Source organism: Anguilla rostrata, chromosome 9, assembly GCF_018555375.3.
Source record: "Anguilla rostrata isolate EN2019 chromosome 9, ASM1855537v3, whole genome shotgun sequence".
In the NCBI taxonomy this organism is placed as follows: Eukaryota; Metazoa; Chordata; class Actinopteri; order Anguilliformes; family Anguillidae; genus Anguilla; species Anguilla rostrata.
In genome coordinates, this window is record NC_057941.1 from 34,357,698 (window position 1) to 34,377,467 (window position 19,770).

Sequence of the window (19,770 nt, forward strand, 5' to 3'; positions counted from 1 at the left end):
TCTCTTTACTCCTCCGTCCTCCCTCTGCCCATCCCTCTCTCTTTACTCCTCCGTCCTCCCTCTGCCCATCCCTCTCTCTTTACTCCTCCATCCTCCCTCTGCCCATCCCTCTCTCTTTACTCCTCCGTCCTCCCTCTCTCTTTACTCCTCCGTCCTCCCTCTGCCCATCCCTCTCTCTTACCCCTCCTCCTGCCCTCTCTCTTACTCCTCTCCGTCCTCCCTCTGCCCATCCCTCTCTCTTTCCTCCTCCTCCTCTGCCTCCCTCTTCTTTACTCCTTCCTCCTCTCCCTCTGCCCATCCCTCTCTCTTTACCTCCTCCATCTCTCCCTCTGCCCATCCCTCTCTCTTTACTCCTCCATCTCCCTCTGCCCATCCCTCTCTCTTTACTCCTCCTTCCTCCCTCTGCCCATCCCTCTCTCTTTACTCCTCCATCCTCCCTCTGCCCATCCCTCTCTCTTTACTCCTCCGTCCTCCCTCTGCCCATCCCTCTCTCTTTACTCCTCCGTCCTCCCTCTGCCCATCCCTCTCTCTTTACTCCTCCATCCTCCCTCTGCCCATCCCTCTCTTCTCCTTACTCCCTCCTCCATCCTCCTCCTCGCCATCCCTCTCTCTTTACTCCTCCGTCCTCCCTCCGCCCATCCCTCTCTCTTTACTCCTCCATCCTCCCTCTCTCTTTACTCCTCCTCCTCCCTCTGCCCATCCCTCTCTCTTTACTCCTCCGTCCTCCCTCTGCCCATCCCTCTCTCTTTACTCCTCCGTCCTCCTCTCTCCCTCTCTCTTACTCCTCCCCCTCCCTCTCTGCCGCCATCCCTCTCTCTTTACTCCTCCATCCTCCCTCTGCCCATCCCTCTCTCTTTACCTATCTGTCCTCCTTCTGCCCATCTCTCTCTCTTTACCCATCCGTCCTCCCTCTGCCCATCCCTCTCTCTTTACCCCTCCATCCTCCCTCTGCCCATCCCTCTCTCTTTACTCCTCCGTCCTCCCTCTCTCTTTACTCCTCCGTCCTCCCTCTGCCCATCCCTGTCTTTTTACTTCTTCCTGCTGTCTATTCCTCCTTTCCTCCGGCTCATGAGCCTCTCTCTCTCTCTTCTCTCCCCTACTGCTCTCGCTGTATCTCCTCCACTCTGCTCTCTCTCTCTTCTCTCCCCTACTGCTCTCACTGTATCTCCTCCACTCTGCTCTCTCTCTCTCTCTTCTCTCCCCTACTGCTCTTGCTGTATCTCCTCCGCCCTGCTCTCTCTCTCTTCTCTCCCCTACTGCTCTCACTGTATCTCCTCCGCCCTGCTCTCTCTCTCTCTCTTCTCTCCCCTACTTCTCTCACTGTATCTCCTCCGCCATGCTCTCTCTCTCTCTTCTCTCCCCTACTGCTCTCACTGTATCTCCTCCGCCTTGCTCTCTCTCTCTCTTCTCTCCCCTACTGCTCTCACTGTATCTCCTCCGCCCTGCTCTCTCTCTCTCTTCTCTCCCCTACTGCTCTCGCTGTATCTCCTCCGCCCTGCTCTCTCTCTCTCTTCTCTCCTCTACTGCTCTCACTGTATCTCCTCCACTCTGCTCTCTCTCTCTTCTCTCCCCTACTGCTCTCACTGTATCTCCTCCACTCTGCTCTCTCTCTCTTCTCCATTTTTTTACACCCCTGTCTGTTCATTCCGTCTCTTTCTTTACCTCCTTTCACACATGCTCACCCATACACACGCCCACATACACACACACATACGCACACACACACACATACGCACACACACACACATATACACACATACACACACACATACACACACACATACACAAGCACAGTGTTATTACTCCTGTATATGTTCCTTAGCGTAGTCTTTGCTTTCAGCGTACCCACCCTGTTATCCATTACCATGGCTGAGGCAGTGCATGTACACTGCTTAAGGGCAGAACAGCAAGGCCTCACATGGGAATCGAGTAACAACCCCAGAGCCCAGACTTCAGCACCACACTTCCTGCCAATCGCTGGTCCCTCCCAGCAAACTGCAGTCCTGTGTGTAAAACTGCAGAGAGACTGCAGACTACTCTCACAGTGTAGAGAGACTGCAGACTACTCTCACACTGCAGAGAGACTGCAGACTACTCTCACAGTGCAGAGAGACTGCAGACTACTCTCACAGTGCAGAGAGACTGCAGACTACTCTCACAGTGCAGAGAGACTACTCTCACAGTGCAGAGAGACTGCAGACTACTCTCACAGTGCAGAGAGACTGCAGACTACTCTCACAGTGCAGAGAGACTACTCTCACAGTGCAGAGAGACTGCAGACTACTCTCACAGTGCAGAGAGACTGCAGACTACTCTCACAGTGCAGAGAGACTGCAGACTACTCTCACAGTGTAGAGAGACTGCAGACTACTCTCACAGTGCAGAGAGACTGCAGACTACTCTCACAGTGCAGAGAGACTGCAGACTACGCTCACAGTGTAGAGAGACTGCAGACTACTCTCACACTGCAGAGAGACTGCAGACTACTCTCACAGTGCAGAGAGACTGCAGACTACTCTCACAGTGCAGAGAGACTGCAGACTACTCTCACAGTGCAGAGAGACTGCAGACTACTCTCACAGTGCAGAGAGACTGCAGACTACTCTCACAGTGCAGAGAGACCGCAGACTACTCTCACAGTGTAGAGAGACTGCAGAATACTCTCACAGTGCAGAGAGACTGCAGACTACTCTCACAGTGCAGAGAGACTGCAGACTACTCTCACAGTGCAGAGAGACTGCAGACTACGCTCACAGTGCAGAGAGACTGCAGACTACGCTCACAGTGCAGAGAGACTGCAGACTACTCTCACAGTGCAGAGAGACTGCAGACTACTCTCACAGTGTAGAGAGACTGCAGACTACTCTCACAGTGCAGAGAGACTGCAGACTACTCTCACAGTGCAGAGAGACTGCAGACTACTCTCACAGTGCAGAGAGACTGCAGACTACTCTCACAGTGCAGAGAGACTGCAGACTACTCTCACAGTGCAGAGAGACTGCAGACTACTCTCACAGTGCAGAGAGACTGCAGACTACTCACAGTGCAGAGAGACTGCAGACTACTCTCACAGTGCAGAGAGACTGCAGACTACCTCACAGTGCAGAGAGACTGCAGACTACTCTCACAGTGCAGAGAGACTGCAGACTACTCTCACAGTGCACAGAGACTGCAGACTACTCTCACAGTGCAGAGAGCCTGCAGACTACTCTCACAGTGCACAGAGACTGCAGACTACTCTCACAGTGCAGAGAGGACTGCAGACTACTCTCACAGTGCAGAGAGACTGCAGACTACTCTCACAGTGCAGAGAGACTGCAGACTACTCTCACAGTGCAGAGAGACTGCAGACTACGCTCACAGTGCAGAGAGACTGCAGACTACTCTCACAGTGCAGAGAGAGCTGCAGAGGACTACTCTCACAGTGCAGAGAGACTGCAGACTACTCTCACAGTGCAGCAGAGACTGCAGACTACTCTCACAGTGCAGAGAGACTGCAGACTACTCTCACAGTGCAGAGAGACTGCAGACTACTCTCACAGTGCAGAGAGACTGCAGACTACTCTCACAGTGCAGAGAGACTGCAGACTACTCTCACAGTGAGAGAGACTGCAGATACTCTCACGTGCAGAGAGTACTGAGATCTCTCAGTAGTGGAGGGAGAGGCTGAGACTATTCAAGTGGGAGACCTGTGACTCTGTCCCTGTGAAGAGACTGACTATCTACGGTGTGTGTGATGTGTATTTGTGTAGTGGACTGTGTGTGTTGTGCTGAGTGTGTATGTGTGTGTGGGGTGGAGTGTATATGTATGTGCATGTGTGTGTGTGTTTGCTGTATAGATGTGAGGTGTGTGTGTGTGTTGTTGTGTGTGGTTGTGTGTGTGTTGTGTGTGTGGGTATATGTATGTGTGTGTGTGTGTGTGTGTGTGGTGTGTGTGTGTGTGTATGTGTGTGTGCATGTGTGTGCATATGTATGTGTATGTGTGTGTGTGTGTATACGTATGTGCATGTATATGTATGTGTGTGTGTGTGTGTGTGTGTGTGTGTGTGTGTGTGTATATGTGTGTGTGTGTGTGTGTGTGTATGTGTGTATGTGTGTGTGTGTCTCCACAGAGGTGTGCTCGGTGGACTGCGGGACACACGGCGTGTGCGTGGGCGGGGCCTGCCGCTGTGAGGACGGCTGGACGGGCGCGGAATGCGGCCAGCGCATCTGCAGCCCGCAGTGCATCAAACACGGAACCTGCAAGGATGGCAAGTGCGAGTGCCAGCAGGGCTGGAACGGAGAGCACTGCACCATCGGTACTTACCTTCTCCCTCTTATGCTACAAACACACACTTACCTTTCCCCTCATATTTCCCAAACACACACACTTACCTTTTACCTCATATACTCCAAACACACACACTTACCTGTCCCCTCATATACTCCAAACACAAAGGTACTTACCTCTTAACTCTTATACCCCAAACACCCAGACACTTCCCTTTTACCTCTTATATCTTGAAATCTGACTCACCCACAGAGGGGGGAAGACGAGGGTGGATGGTCTTTACTTGCACATTCTATTTTGATGTGACTGAATTCAGGTCTTCCATTTTAAAGTGGGTGCGTTTGCATTCTAACCTAAAACTGTGAAAAATCATTTTTAAAAATGGGCTGGCAGTAATCTGGCCATAGAAATGTGAGAAAAACAACCGTGTGTAAATCTTTTAAGAAAACAAGTGGGGGGGGGGTGGCAAAGAGGTCAAATCGGATCAATAATAAAAATGAATATATCAGAAAAGATTGATTTTCTCTGGGTAAACGTCTTTGAGGGGTTCAATAATGCAGCAGTCTGTCAAAGGCACTCACTTTTGCTAAAGAATATTATTTTTAAAAAACTATTTGACGTGGCATTTTTAAGAGAAAAATGTGTATTTTACCAAAAACTGAGAGGAGAGGAGAGGAGAGGACGTGGCTCCCCACCAAACGCAGCCCAGTCCAGCTATAGTCAGCTAGCGATCCACCTCTTGAGTGAAGGCCATTACAGGAGAAGGCCTCCAGCTCTCTGGCGCCCTCTCTGGTAAAACCCTGTCCCTGCAGCAGGAATCAGATAGCTCAGTGCTGTGGCCAATGGGGCTTTCTCTCCAAAAGGAGGGAGGAAAGAGGTGGAGGGGGAAAAAGAGAAGGGAAGGGGGAAAGTGTACTGACAGGAACTAGAAAGTGTTTATTTCTCGTATACAGTCCTCTGAGAAGACAAATTTTTCCGTAGGCTGTGGGAAGTGTGCTCCAGCCATTTGAGTCCCCCTTTTGGGCGGGGGGGGGGGGGGGGGGGCTATGTGTAATGGAGTTTTCATAACCTCTTAAGATTGAATTAAGGAGAGTAAGAACACACAATACCACCCCCCCCACCCCCCCAGAACCCCCATTTCAGTTCCTTCCCCCATCTGGTTCTGAAAGCACCTGGAGTGGTGCTGGTTGTCCTCTCTCCATTAGTGCTGGAGAGTGTTCTGCCCATCCTGGAAGACTCTCCACTCAAACCCCCACCCCCTTACTCTACCTCTGCCCAAAATGCACCCGTGCCTCTGTACGTCAGCGCCCCCCACCCCCCCACATCCCCAGGAAGAACGACATCGGATCAGGGGTGCTTTTTTCCTCCTTCAATCCACCCTGAGTGCTCTTGAGCTTGGGGAAGAGGGGGAGGGGGTATGGGGCGGGGGCTTGTTTCATTATTTTCCACCCTCCTGAAAAGCAGCTCTCTGCCCCCCACCACCCTCCCTCTTCAAGTCTCCTCTCCTCCACCGGATGCAAAAAGCAGCCCTTGTAGACCGGAGCGCATTTATCCCCAGAGAGAGCCACGGTGTATGGAACTGTAATGGGCCTCCATCCCCCCCCCTGTGAGAGCAGAGCCCGAAACCCCCCCCCACCACCCCACCTCCACCCACCATCCATACATACCCACCCTTCATACATCCGCTCCTTCACCTGAGCCGTGTTTTTCTCAAACTCTGCGTGTTTTGCTTTAATGCAGACTATTGGGATAAGATTGCTGCAGGTACCGTACCTCCGCACACCTGTGTCCTTGCTTCCTGCTTTGAGCGGTTTTCTTTTGCCCCCCTCCCTTGCCCTCAGTAGAGCGCTTTGTTGTGTGAATAGAGAGCGTGCCTACAGCAGCAGCTGCCCCGTAGATCCCATATTTTTTGTGAAGTGCTTACCCCGGCGTGCAAAGTAGGTAGGCTGTCTTGTCAGTAGTCGCTGTGTTTTATTGTGTTATGATGTGATTGTACTGGGTTGCCATAGCAAATCCTCATCCTCTCCCTCCACCTCCTCCTCTTCCTCCTCTTCTCCCTGGTGTCCTCTGCGGGCCCCGGTCCTGTGGGTGGGGTCAGGGAATTTGGGATCTGCGCATTGGAGGGGGGCGGGAGGAGGGGCCGCAGTGTGTTAAGCACACGTAGCCCAGCCTGCGTGTGTGTCTGTGTTCAGTGGCGTTAGGTGTCACTTTTGTGTCTCTTGTCTGGTGAGGTGTGTGCATCCTCCGAGGTGTGCACTTCAACCCATTCTGTTTGTGCGTGTGTGTGTGTTTGTGTTTGTGTGTATCAGACTGTGTGAGTCGTGTGTGTGTCAGTTGTGTGTGTGTGTGTGTGGGTGTGTATGTATGTGCCTGTGCAGGTATCTGTATGAGAGAGAGTTTATGTGTGTGTGTGTGTGTGTGTGTGAAAGAGAGTGTGTGTGCGCACGTGTGTGTGTGTGTGTGTGTGTGTACGCAGGGGAAAATGGCAGCCCTTGCTGTTTGAATGATAGAGGGAGGAGAGGAGAGGATGAAAAGAGAGGGAAATGAGAGAGACATGGAAGTCCTGCGGTCATAACGGCTCTGTGTGCATGTGAGCACCGTTCCCACTGCTGTGTCCCAAACCCACCTGTACCTCTGCCTCTAACCCCAGCCCCACAGCCCGGGTCCCAAACCCGCCTGTACCTCTGCCTCTAACCCCAGCCCCACAGCCCGGGTCCCAAACCCGCCTGTACCTCTGCCTCTAACCCCAGCCCCACAGCCCGGGTCCCAAACCCGCCTGTACCTCTGCCTCTAACCCCAGCCCCACAGCCCGGGTCCCAAACCCGCCTGTACCTCTGCCTCTAACCCCAGCCCCACAGCCCGGTTCCAAACCTGCCTGTACCTCTGCTCTAACCCAGCCCCACAGCCCGGTCCCAAACCCGCCTGTACCTCTGCCTCTAACCCCAGCCCCACAGCCCGGGTCCCAAACCCGCCTGTACCTCTGCCTCTAACCCAGCCCCACAGCCCGGGTCCCAAACCCGCCTGTACCTCTGCCTCTAACCCCAGCCCCACAGCCCGGGTCCCAAACCCGCCTGTACCTCTGCCTCTAACCCCAGCCCCACAGCCCGGGTCCCAAACCCGCCTGTACCTCTGCCTCTAACCCCAGCCCCACAGCCCGGGTCCCAACCCGCCTGACCTCTGCCTCTAACCCCAGCCCCACAGCCCGGGTCCCAAACCCGCCTGTACCTCTGCCTCTAACCCCAGCCCCACAGCCCGGTCCCAAACCCGCCTGTACTCTGCCTCTAACCCCAGCCCCACAGCCCGGGTCCCAAACCCACCTGTACCTCTGCCTCTAACCCCAGCCCCACAGCCCGGGTCCCAAACCCGCCTGTACCTCTGCCTCTAACCCCAGCCCCACAGCCCGGGTCCCAAACCCGCCTGTACCTCTGCCTCTAACCCCAGCCCACAGCCGGTCCCAACCCGCCTGTACCTCTGCCTCTAACCCCAGCCCCACAGCCCGGGTCCCAAACCCGCCTGTACCTCTGCCTCTAACCCCAGCCCCACAGCCCGGGTCCCAAACCCGCCTGTACCTCTGCCTCTAACCCCAGCCCCACAGCCCGGGTCCCAAACCCGCCTGTACCTCTGCCTCTAACCCCAGCCCCACAGCCCGGGTCCCAAACCCGCCTGTACCTCTGCCTCTAACCCCAGCCCCACAGCCCGGGTCCCAAACCCGCCTGTACCTCTGCCTCTAACCCCAGCGTTAGGGAGGGCTCGGCCGGCAGGGGTTCGCAGCTCATTGCTCTCCAGCGCCCCCTGCTGGTCGATCAGGCAACTGCAAGTTCGCCTGTTAGGCTGCACACGACACGTCTTCCTCCAACTCATCTCTGTGATGACGTCATGCGTGACATCACGTGTTTCGGAGGAGAGCACGTGCTGGCCCACACCCCTCCTGATTCAATAGCAGGGGTTCAGTTAAAAGCACTGACATACAGTTGGGCATTCCAAATTGGAAAAAGGAGGGAAAACACAAAAAAACTCATTTCTACAGTTCCTGGTTACTTGCTTGTTTATAAAGTTGTCTTCATTTTTCAAACTGTCTTTTTCTGTCCCAGGCTTTCACGCAAACTCATTTCTGTTATTCACCCTCACGCCTCCCATTCTCACGTTCCGCTGTTTGTCCGCAACTTAATTTGTGTTTTACAGATCTGCACCTTCTCTTCCAGGTCAGAAAGCCTTTCCTCAGAAAGGAATATTTGTACCTTTAAAACCGACTTCCCCCCTATTCCGGTTCACCTGCTTTCCGGCATGCTGTTCGCCGTGTCGGAAACAAATTTTTTAAAAACTTTTTTTTAAAAAGCAAATTCATTTATATTTTTCAGACCAATTTCTTCTGTTCAAGTTCAGATGCCTGTCAGAGAACTTCAGTTCCGCTATCCAGACTTCTGGGGCCGGGCTGCCCTTTAACAAAGAGAGCGGCTTCCAGACTGGGACTCAATAAGTCATTAGTCATTAATTAGGAATCACCTCCCGCCACTGCCCGTGGAATAGGGTAATTCCACCTCGCAGGGTAATGGAATTTTAATTGCACTTTCTCATTAGCTGTGCTCCTTATGTTATAGTTTATGTGCAATTATCAGTCTAAGCTTTAGTTTGGCGTCTCTGGGGAGAGGAAAGTTTGGGCTGTTTGAGATGGGCTCATCTGTAGGCTCCTGCTGCACTCTGTTCGTCTCGGGGAAGAAGCGAGTCCCGCCATTTTAAACTCGCTTTTCCCATTAAAGGCCAGCTGTTAATGAGCAAATCCGCAACCCCGCCGTGCGGTCGGTGGCTCCGTCTGTTTGGGTCAGATGTAGATGTGGACTGTTCTGTCCCTCAGCCTGGAATCCATTTTCCTTTTCTTTTTTTGCCTTTTTTTTTTTTAAAGAGAGACTGAAACAACATCACCTCAAAGAGTTGATGTGACCCTTTAAGTAAGGTGTGAGATCACAAATATGTGATGAGACTGTTCTTAACAAAACATTCTAACACTGATGTAACAATCGCTACTGGTCATTGAAAGCAATGGAGTTCTAGAGCACTGACACAGAATTTTGAAAAAAAAACCTCTTCTCTTGAAAGGATTAATAGTGTCTGAAATCCCCCCCCCCCCCCCAATTGTAGTTAGTCTGATGAGAATCGACTGGCCCCCAGCGTTCAGGCGTATCCCACACCTCCCTACCTGGGGAGGCTGATCAATGCGGGCTATGGATTTTGCTGTCCGAAAGCTTCATAAGGATCCCAGTGCTTAAAATGGCAGGTCCATTTAAAAAGCAATCATTGCTAACTGCCTTTTATGGTTCGATGTGTGAGGAAGCCGGTGAACTTGTACCTGTTAATGTGACATTCTCCAGACAGATGAGTTTGGTCTCATTACAGATAGGATCGCTGTCAGACGTGTGCATCGTGGCGGCTAACCAGCTCCCACCGCCTAACGCAGAGGTTCTTAACTCCTTAAGTCTTCTTCTTAAACCTTCTTAAATCTTCCTAAATGCCAGCTTTTCTGGTTGCCGTACTTTAGAGGAGCATCTAAACAAAAATTGATTTCCCCGTCAAATCAATTGCAGCCCATGAGGGCCGTCATTTTAAACCCATCTCTGGGCAGAACAGAACCCACAGACAAATGGGACAGCAGCCTGCAGGTGGTTTTTCAGCTAAGCGGTTAGAGGTCAGAGGTCATGGCCGCAGTCCTGTCCCAAGGGGGCGGTACATTCACGCCAACCAACCACATCCTCGGATGGAGTGCATGTGTGGGCTCACAAGTGTAGACAGTGAATGAAGTGAAATTATGTACAAAAATAGGCTTCAGATAGTTCCTCCCCAGACCTTACCACCCATAAATACAGGATGACATCACAATACTGCAAAGTTATGAGATATTATATGTGCCTCTCATCTGTACCTCATACTGAGGTTCATGAAGTGCTTACAGTTGTTGTTTTGGCTTATATGGCTGAAGAGTTGCATTGTGCATCAGTGCATCTCTAACTTATCAATTTCTCACATACACACACACATACATACACACACACACATATATTTATGTATGTTTTTTTGTAAATTAGACTTATAAACCATCCCATTGCATGTGCTCCAGCCTATGTTAAGCAACGTCCGCACATTCCAGTGGACATTTTTAGGCCTTTGAAAATGGTCATTACTTTTCCTTTTTGTGAAAAATGTATAATTGTATTAATCCAGGACCAAAGAGAAGTTCAATCAATCTTTGGGCTTGTTATCTGAGGCTGGTCATTTAATATAATCTTTCTCAGATAATAATATGCAGAAGAAAATAGCCTCCGACTGAGTAATGAGTGAAGCACTGTGGATTTATATATTGCCCGTCGTATGCATAATTCAACTTCATTTTCTTCACAGTATAGGGCTACATCTTTGTTCATTTCATATTCAGACATCTGATGGATTGCACCATATATTTAGGGGTCGAAAACAATAGAATTATTTTACAGTCTGTTGCCCCGCTAAGTTCTTCCATCACAGGTTCAGACAAAGTTTAACACTGTTTTCATTCATTATTTGTCAGATCTCGTTCACCTGCTGAGCAACATCGTTTTACTTTTTATTCACTGTGTATTTCCATTTGTGTTGGCGGGAGGTAGGCTACGCGGGGGATTTTTTATGGGGTTATTATTAGAATAACATATTCAACAAAAACATTAACTGCCATTGACAACAGCAGTGTACGTAATAATGTTTGTGATGTACTGTGTACGATGCGTCTAACTTCCATATGTCGGTATTGTATTTGTGTGTAGGCTACCATTTTAAAACGCTTGCAATAACATTTTTGCCAGTAACTTTTTGGTAAACGGCAGTGTTGTTTTACATTTATTTTATCATTGCCAAACCACTGCTACATCGCGAGTAGTTCCAGATCGCGATTCTGGTTCTCCCCCCACAGAAAAATTATTATTTCCGTAATATATTTGTATATCATTTCCAGCTTCTCCTATCCTCGATGTCATTTGTCCTATTCCTACAGTTACACGTGTGTGCTGTTTCGACCGCATTCAATGGCTGAATTTATATTGTAAATTCAATGCAATCATGTGTAATGGCTGTGCCCACATGTTCTTGTCTTAAGCTTGCTTACTGCACACGCGATCCATTCCCGTTTTGTAATGGTTAGGAATGCAGCGTACTTAGCTCTCCCCGGAGACCGCGACAGTTGTGACAGTTGGACGTTGTGCGTTCGAAAATCTAACTTGCTTCTCGTACGCCGTCGAACAAGCCGTTGAGCGCCACGGCGATTGCGGTTTTGTCAAACGTAAGCCGCGGGCCGCCCTTCGTGAATCTGGCACCGCCAAACACTTTAAGGCAGCGGTCATTGACTCTGAGAACAGACAGCGCCGTTTCTGCCGTCTAACCCCCGCCCACCTCCCACTGCTCCAATCTCCACGGACCTGCCCAGATTCTCCTAATCACATTTTCACTCCAGAGAACATTCCGCTCAGCCATTCGGAATGAAGCCTATAATAATCTGCGCGCTGGTATATGTATGCACTTATTAAGAGGCCATTTACTGCAAGGCGAATATTTCAGCGCGGTCTGTTTACCCTTCAGCGCTCAGACCTGCCATGTGCCGCTAAGCAGATGTTTTCAGCTCTGTGTGTACGATTGTGAATCGCTTGTGAGGGAACGTTATCATGTTCAGAGTTCGGTTTCCTCATGCAGTACTGTACGTGTGTGCGTGTGTGTGTGTGTGTGTGTATGCTTACACATATATGTGTGCGTGTGGGTCCATATATGTATACTCATCTGTGTATGTGTGTGGGTGTGTGTTTATATGTCTGTGCATGTGTGTGGGTGTGTGTTTATATGTGTGTGTGTGTGTGTGTATGTACGTGCACTTATGCGTTCATGTTTTCATGTATGTCACCAGATGGAGACTCATCCTGTGTGTTTTTACCAGCAGCCCAAGAGGAGCCTCATCTTCTTACTCCTGTCTTCCTGTCTGCCCTCAGATGGATGTCCGAACCTGTGCAACGGGAACGGCCAGTGCATTCTGGGACAGAACAGCTGGCACTGCCAGTGCCAGATCGGCTGGAGGGGGCCGGGGTGCAGCGTCGCCATGGAGACATCCTGTTCCGACAGCAAGGACAACGAAGGGGGTGAGAGGGGAGGCGGGCATGGGGTGTGGGGGATGGGGGGTGGAGGGCGTGGTTAAACCAGGAGGAGGTGGGGAGGAGTGAGGGATGGGGAAGGAACAGGGAACAGGGTTGGGGGGGAGGAAATGTGAGGGAGGGGTGGATGTGGTCTCTGCAAGGGTACTGAGGAGAGCGCCTCTACACAGACTCTACACACACTCTTTACACACTCCACACACACTCAATGCACACACTCTATACACTCTCGACATAGGGCACTGGGACATATCTGGATCAGTGACTAATACCTCACCAGAGACAGTCTTACTTTCTGACAAATTACCTCTTTTACAGTCCCTCCCATCTGTTGTAAATTTGAAATTCAAATCCAAATTTAAAGGTCTGCTATACTGGAATGATATTTCACAGTACTTTGCAAATAGAGAGTTTTGCAAGACCTGGGTACCAAATTAGCAATTTAGGATAGAATGTCAAAACCAATAATTTACATACTAGTAATTGCCAATAATATTCAGTAAGTATTACTGCAATAACAATATGTGACCAGAATAAAAAACAGAGATAAAGGAGAAAAGTAGGAATGTTCTCTTCCTCTCTTTCTCTTTCATTTTCTATTTCTCTCTCGCTGTCTGTATTTGCATCGTCTAGTTGCTTGAGTGAGTTTATTCCGTCAGATCTGAGAGATCAGATAGAAGAGGGACAGTCCACCCTGTGTTTGTATATTTGATAGCTGAGGCAAGACAGAGAAAGGAGGGTGTGTTTGTGTGTGTGTGTGTGTGTGTGTGTGCGTGCCTGGGTGTGTGCACGCATGGTTGTGTGTGTGTGTGTGTGTGTGTGTGTGTGTGTGTGTGTGGTTGTGTGTGTGTGTGTGGTTGTGTGTGTGTGTGTGTGTGTGTGTGTGTGGTGTGTGTGTGTGTGTGTGTTGTGTGTGTGGTGTGTTGTGTGGTGTGGTTGTGTGTGTGTGTGTGTGTGTGTGTGTGTGTGTGTTTTGTGTGTGTGTGTGTGTGTGTGTGTGTGTGGTTGTGTGGTGTGTGTGTGTGTGTGTGTGTGGTGTGTGTGTGAGAGTGTGTGTGTTTGTGTGTGTGTGTGTGTGTATGCGTGTGCGTGTGCGTGTGTGTGTGTGTGTGTGTGTGTGTGTGTGTGTATATGGGGAGATGAAACAGCCTGATCCCCTCTGGGGTCGGGCGCTGTCCCGTTGGACTGTGATGTAAGTTTTATGAGTGTGTAATTAAAAGGAAAGACCCGGCGGTCTCAGTGCTGAAGAGCGGGGCTCAGCTCAGCACATCTGGGGTGAAACCTGAACAAAATAACACAATTAGCAATGCGCTAATGAGTTCTGATCCCTCCTAATTATATTTGCAATATCTGAGGGGGGAAGAAATGAGCTGATGTTAAATGTTAGTTGGGGAAGCAGGTCCGTGTTCCATCATTACTGCTGTTTGGTTAATGTGTAAAGACCTACATTTATTGAGTGAGGACGCATGTTTGTTGAGTAACTCTCGGCTTTTTGAGTTAGGTCTTAAGCTCATTGAGTACAACCGTTTGTTCAGTGAGGATCTGGCTTATTGAATAAGGGCTTAAGTTTATTGATTAAGGACAGGCAGTGCTGGGACTTGGCTTATTGACTAGGGATGCGGCTTATTGAGAGAAGAATTGGCTTATTGACTTAGGCCTTGGCTTGCAGAGACAAGAATTGGCTTATTGACAAAGAGTTTGGCTTATTGGGAAAAGAATTGGCTTATTGAGTAAATAATTGGCTTATTGGGTAAATAATTGGCTTATTGGGTAAATAATTGGCTTATTGGGTAAATAATTGGCTTATTGGATAAATAATTGGCTTATTGGTAATAATTGGCTATGTAATATTGGATGGTAAATAATTGGCTTATTGGGTAAATAATTGGCTTATTGGGTAAATAATTGGCTAGGGGTAAATATTGGCTTATGAATAATTGGCTTATTGGGTAAATAATTGGCTTATGGTAAATAATTGTTTTGAAATATGGCTTATTGGGTAAATAATTGCTATTGGGTAAATAATTGGCTTATTGGGTAAATAATTGGCTTATTGGGTAAATAATTGGCTTATTGGTAATAATGCTTATTGGGTAAATAATTGGCTTATGGAATAATGGCTTATGAGTAAATAATTGGCTTATTGGGTAAATAATTGGCTTATTGGGTAAATAATTGGCTTATTGGGTAAATAATTGGCTTATTGGGTAAATAATTGGCTTATTGGGTAAATAATTGGCTTATTGGGTAAATAATTGGCTTATTGGGTAAATAATTGGCTTATTGGGTAAATAATTGGCTTATTGGGTAAATAATTGGCTTATTGAGTAAATAATTGGCTTATTGGGTAAATAATTGGCTTATTGAGTAAATAATTGGCTTATTGGGTAAATAATTGGCTTATTGAGTAAATAATTGGCTTATTGGGTAAATAATTTGCTTATTGAGTAAATAATTGGCTCATTGAAAGAGGGAGCACTTAAGCTTACGGTGTAAGAACTTTGGGAAGCCTCCTTGTGTTAAGCTTCTCACACTTCTCACACAACACTTTATGTTTACCATAGAATATGTAAGAAGCAGAAAAAATGTTAATAATTTGCATCGTAATTAGATTTCATCTAATCACAATACAATTTAAGTGAAATTATTATTTTGGTTTTTACTTTTATCGCCATTTTAATTGTAATATTGCATTGCCCAAATACAGAAAGTCCTTAATCTAAATTATTATTACAGCAGTTCCAAGTATGATGCAAATGTTTTATGATTGCATATGGGGGCAGTCTGAATCATGGATTCAATATATTTATCCTTAATTTATTTCAGTTTAGTGGTTTTTAAGAAAGAAATGAACACCAAAAGTGTAAATGTTAAGGCCGAATATTGTTTAAATTCAGGCCTGAGTTTGCCATGTTTACCCTTTTACCTTCTGAGCCAGCTGATTCACGAGCATTTGATCCTGCAGACGGACTGACAGACTGCATGGACCCAGACTGCTGCATCCAGAGCCCCTGCCTGACCAATCCGCTGTGTCGGGGGTCACGTGACCCTCTGCAGATCATTCAGCAGAGCCAATCGCCAGCTCAGAAAGTGAGGTCATTCTACGACAGGGTGAAGTTACTCGTGGGAAAGGACAGCACCCACATCATCCCTGCAGATAACCCGTTTAATGCCAGGTAACATGCTCCACCTTGCACTCCCCTGTGTTCATATGTCATATGCAAATTTAATGAAGTTACAATATTTTCAATTTTTTAAAAAAAGGCTGTTTACTTGGTAGACACTATTGTCCTTAGGCATAACTCTTTTTACACATTTATCCAGCTGGGTATTTTTTGAAGCAGTTAAGATTGAGCATTGAGCACATTACTAACGAGACCACTTGCAATGCCCCACTTTAAAAATCAAACTGGCAACCTCTTGGCCATAAGCCCAAGTGTCTTAACCACTCCTCCATATGCCCTATGTATGTTTAATTGCATTACATTAAGTATGGAGGGTTTTACATACATTACAAATGATATGACTACATAATTTCCAAATAAATGTGAGTGAAAGTTTTTCTTCCCCTCACTAACACAGTTTTGTGAAAACGTATCACATTTTGGCTGAATCCAGGCCATGGTGTTCCTGAATAACCCTCAGAAAGGACACTTGCATTTCCCTGTGAGTGAGAAATGAGGGAAAGATGTTTATTGAATTCAGGCTGCTGTCATCGTCACCATGGTGCCTGGGAGAAAAGGGTTAAATGGGTCCGCGGGGACTCATTTTACATATAAGTAGTCATGCTAACAGCTGGATGCTTTATTTGGAAATGAGGGCAGGCTCATAAATACTGTCGAACAGACAGGGAAGGGAGGTGTATTGAATCACACAGTAGGGGAGGTGGAATGCTCTGTCAGTCATTGAATTGTGTGAGCCAGTCAGGAATCATAGCAAAAATGCCCCCCCCCCCCTACTCAACTCCATTCCGCAGGTACTCACCGCACGTTGAATTCTGAGCTGACCTACCTGGTTAACTAAAGGTAAACGCAAAGGTGCAAAATCCAGATTCAGACTGTCGAAGTCCTCCCCAAGGACTTTGTTTCGATCACCTGGATTTGCAAATTAGCACAAATACGTCAGACGGGAGGTGGAACTACTTAGTGATCTCCGCTGGCTGGCTGAGGGGGCAACATGCAGACTTTTGGGCCGAAGCAGGACTTTTGCTTTCTGACCCCTGGACTTTCGCCTCTGGATGAATTTATAATAACGAGCTGAGCGGGCGTGTCCCTTTTCTCTCCGCCCAGCCTGGCGTCTCTCATCAGGGGTCAGGTGCTCACCACGGACGGGACCCCCCTGGTGGGAGTGAACGTGTCCTTCGTTAAGCACCCCCACTACGGCTACACCCTGACGCGGCAGGACGGAACGTGAGTGGCTTCTCTCTCAGGTTCCTATTGGACAGTTCAACATTATTGGTGACCTATGTCTCTTATGTTCTTTTTTCTCTTGTTTTTCAACATTGCGGGTCACCTTTGGGTCTACTGCAGTGTGCTTAGCTGAAGTCTGAACCTCGAGACCACAGAACTGAATTGGAACTGGAACAGCTAATCCTTATTCCACATCTCTCCACAGTTCTGCGGTGTTCAGATTTAAACTTCAGGTGTAAACTCCAGCTAAGCACACTGTAGGTGACACCTGTGTGTCAAAGTTCTGTTTTGAGTTTTTTCTTGTTTCTGTGCGGTGTCGAGAGAGGGGATGGGGGTGGCATCTACACATAAATATGAACCTAAGAAAATAGGTTTTTTTTTTTTTTTTTTTCTTATATTTTCATAATAATAAAAATAAGATAATAAGTTAGTTATTTTGTCAGTGTGCCCGTCCTACTCCAGAGCCTCCAGGCTGTGAACCTAGTAAAGAATAATAATAATAAAATAAATGAAAAAAACCTGACTGCAGCAATTAAGCACACAGCCGACTCATCCATGTGCAATTAAAACAGGGCCCGGGGGCATTTTTCAGTGCCGCGGAAAGCTTAATAATAGCAGCGCGTTCCTCAGCGCCGAGGCATCTGTAATCGTCCTGTTTAGCAGCCGAGGCTGTTCTCCGCGCGGAGAGTGAAGGGCGAGCGGGAGTCATGCCGAATATGGGGGGCACATCTGAGCCAGTGTGTGAGAAGCTGCTTGTAGCAGCTCTGAGGATAGCACGCACACATAATTAAAACCACTTCTTTTTTTGAAGGAAAGTTCAACTTATGCTCTCTTTTTGAAGTCGTGGTGCGGCACAGTTTCCCCACTAATCCTCTTTCTCAAATTCACATTAAAATCCGCTTTTTTATTTTTTCACGACAAGAGAACTTTGGTCTCTGTAAGTACTTAAAATATAGATTTGTTTGAATACAATAATATCTATATGTATTATATATATATATATATATATATATATATATATATTCCATACAGTATGTACATATATTTTATTACATATATTATTTAACATATATATGTAATATACATATATATATATATGTTAAAGTAAATATATGTGAAGCTGAAGAGACACTGTGGCTCTTTTGAGGCTGAAGGGATGCTGTGATTGGCTCTTTTGAGGCTGAAGGGATGCTGTAATTGGCTTTCTTGAGGCTGAAGGGATGCTGTGATTGGTTTCTTTGAGGCTGAAGGAATGCTGTGATTGGCTCTTTTGAGGCTGAAGGGGTCACTGTGATTGGCTCATTTGAGGCTGAAGGGTCACTGTGATTGGCTCTTTTGAGGCTGAAGGAACGCTGTGATTGGCTCTTTTGAGGCTGAAGGGATGCTGTGATTGGCTCTTCTGAGCCTGAGTGGTCACTGTGATTGGCTCTTTTGAGTCTGAAGGGTCACTGTGATTGGCTCTTTTGAGACTGAAGGGATGCTGTGATTGGCTCTTTTGAGGCTGAAAGGTCACTGTGATTGGCTCTTTTGAGACTGAAGGGATGCTGTGATTGGCTCTTTTGAGGCTGAAGGGTCACTGTGATTGGCTCTTTTGAGTCTGAAGGGACGCTGTGATTGGCTCTTTTGAGTCTGAAGGGACGCTGTGATTGGCTCTTCCCAGGTTTGACCTGATAGCGAACGGCGGGGCGTCTCTGACGCTGCGCTTCGACCGCGCCCCGTTCCTGAGCCAGGAGCGCACCGTGTGGCTGCCCTGGAACACCTTCGTCGCCATGGACACGCTGGTGATGAAGACGGAGGAGAACACCATCCCGGGCTGTGACCTGAGCGGCTTCGTCCGGCCCGACCCCATCGTGGTGTCCTCCCCCCTCTCGTCCTTCTTCAGCTCCAACCCCGGAGAGAAGCCCATCATCCCTGAGACCCAGGTACCGGGGTCTCTCTCTCTCTCTCTGTACATCACTCTCTCTGTCTCTCTCGCTCTCTCTGTTTCTCTCTCTCACTCACTGTCTTTCTCACTCTCTGTCTCTCACACTCTGTCTCTGTCTCTCTCACACACTCTTTCTCTCTGTCTCTATCTTTTTCTCTGTAGTGCAAAAAATTTGCTCGCTATCTCTCTCCCCCCCTTTCTCTCTTTCCCTGTTCCCCTCTCTCCCCCCTCTCTTTCTCAGTCACTCTCTTGCTTAATCTTTCTTCATCTTCTCTGTCTCCCCCTCCCTTTCCTATTTCTCACTTTCCCTCTCTCTCTCTTTCTGCTGCTACAAGCTAGTCAGGAACTTAGCGGCTTCTAGTCACATTTGTGCAGATGTGGGGGTGTTTTATATGTATTAAAAACCGATCTTTGTACTAGTGCCAGTAGATTAATAGCAGGATTTTTCTAATTCAGTTCTGTTCCCTCCTTTCTCTCCCCCCGTCTCTCTCTTTCTCTCCCCCCCTCCCTCTCTTTCTCTCCACAGGTTCTTCATGAGCAGATAGACATCCCAGGTACCAGCCTGAGGCTGTGTTACCTCAGTTCCCGCACCTCTGGGTACAGGTCCCTGCTGAAGGTGACCATGACCCAGGCCCTCGTGCCCCTCAGCCTGCTCAAGGTGCACCTGATGGTGGCCGTGGAGGGTCACCTCTTCCAGAAGTGGTTCCACTCCTCGCCCAACCTGGCCTACACCTTCATCTGGGACAAGACGGACGCCTACAACCAGAGGGTCTACGGGCTGTCTGAGGCTGTGGGTCAGTACGAGGCTGTGGGGTGTGGGGTCTGGGGTGTGGGTCAGTACGGGGCTGTGGGGTGTGGGGTCTGGGGTGTGGGTCAGTACGGGGCTGTGGGGTGTGGGGTCTGGGGTGTGGGTCAGTACGGGGCTGTGGGGTCTGGGGTGTGGGTCAGTACGGGGCTGTGGGGTGTGGGGTGTGGGGTGTGCCATAGTCACGCAATGGGATGCAGGGGGAG

The 19,770-nt window shown here is 48.5% G+C and overlaps 1 protein-coding gene across 3 annotated transcripts in view; it reads left to right on the forward strand.

Annotated features, from left to right (window-relative positions):
- Positions 1-19,770, forward strand: part of LOC135263639 (teneurin-2-like) — a 135,364-nt gene that overhangs the window by 94,586 nt on the left and 21,008 nt on the right. For 2 of the 3 annotated variants that reach the window (XM_064351915.1, XM_064351913.1), the window contains 6 exons: positions 4,113-4,298; positions 12,268-12,414; positions 15,392-15,602; positions 16,716-16,835; positions 18,496-18,757; positions 19,286-19,553. In XM_064351915.1, the coding sequence (XP_064207985.1) occupies positions 4,113-4,298; positions 12,268-12,414; positions 15,392-15,602; positions 16,716-16,835; positions 18,496-18,757; positions 19,286-19,553 (1,194 nt within the window). Of the gene's footprint in view, positions 1-4,112; positions 4,299-6,010; positions 6,035-12,267; positions 12,415-15,391; positions 15,603-16,715; positions 16,836-18,495; positions 18,758-19,285; positions 19,554-19,770 lie in introns of all 3 variants that reach the window. The other variant, XM_064351914.1, reaches the window with a different exon arrangement.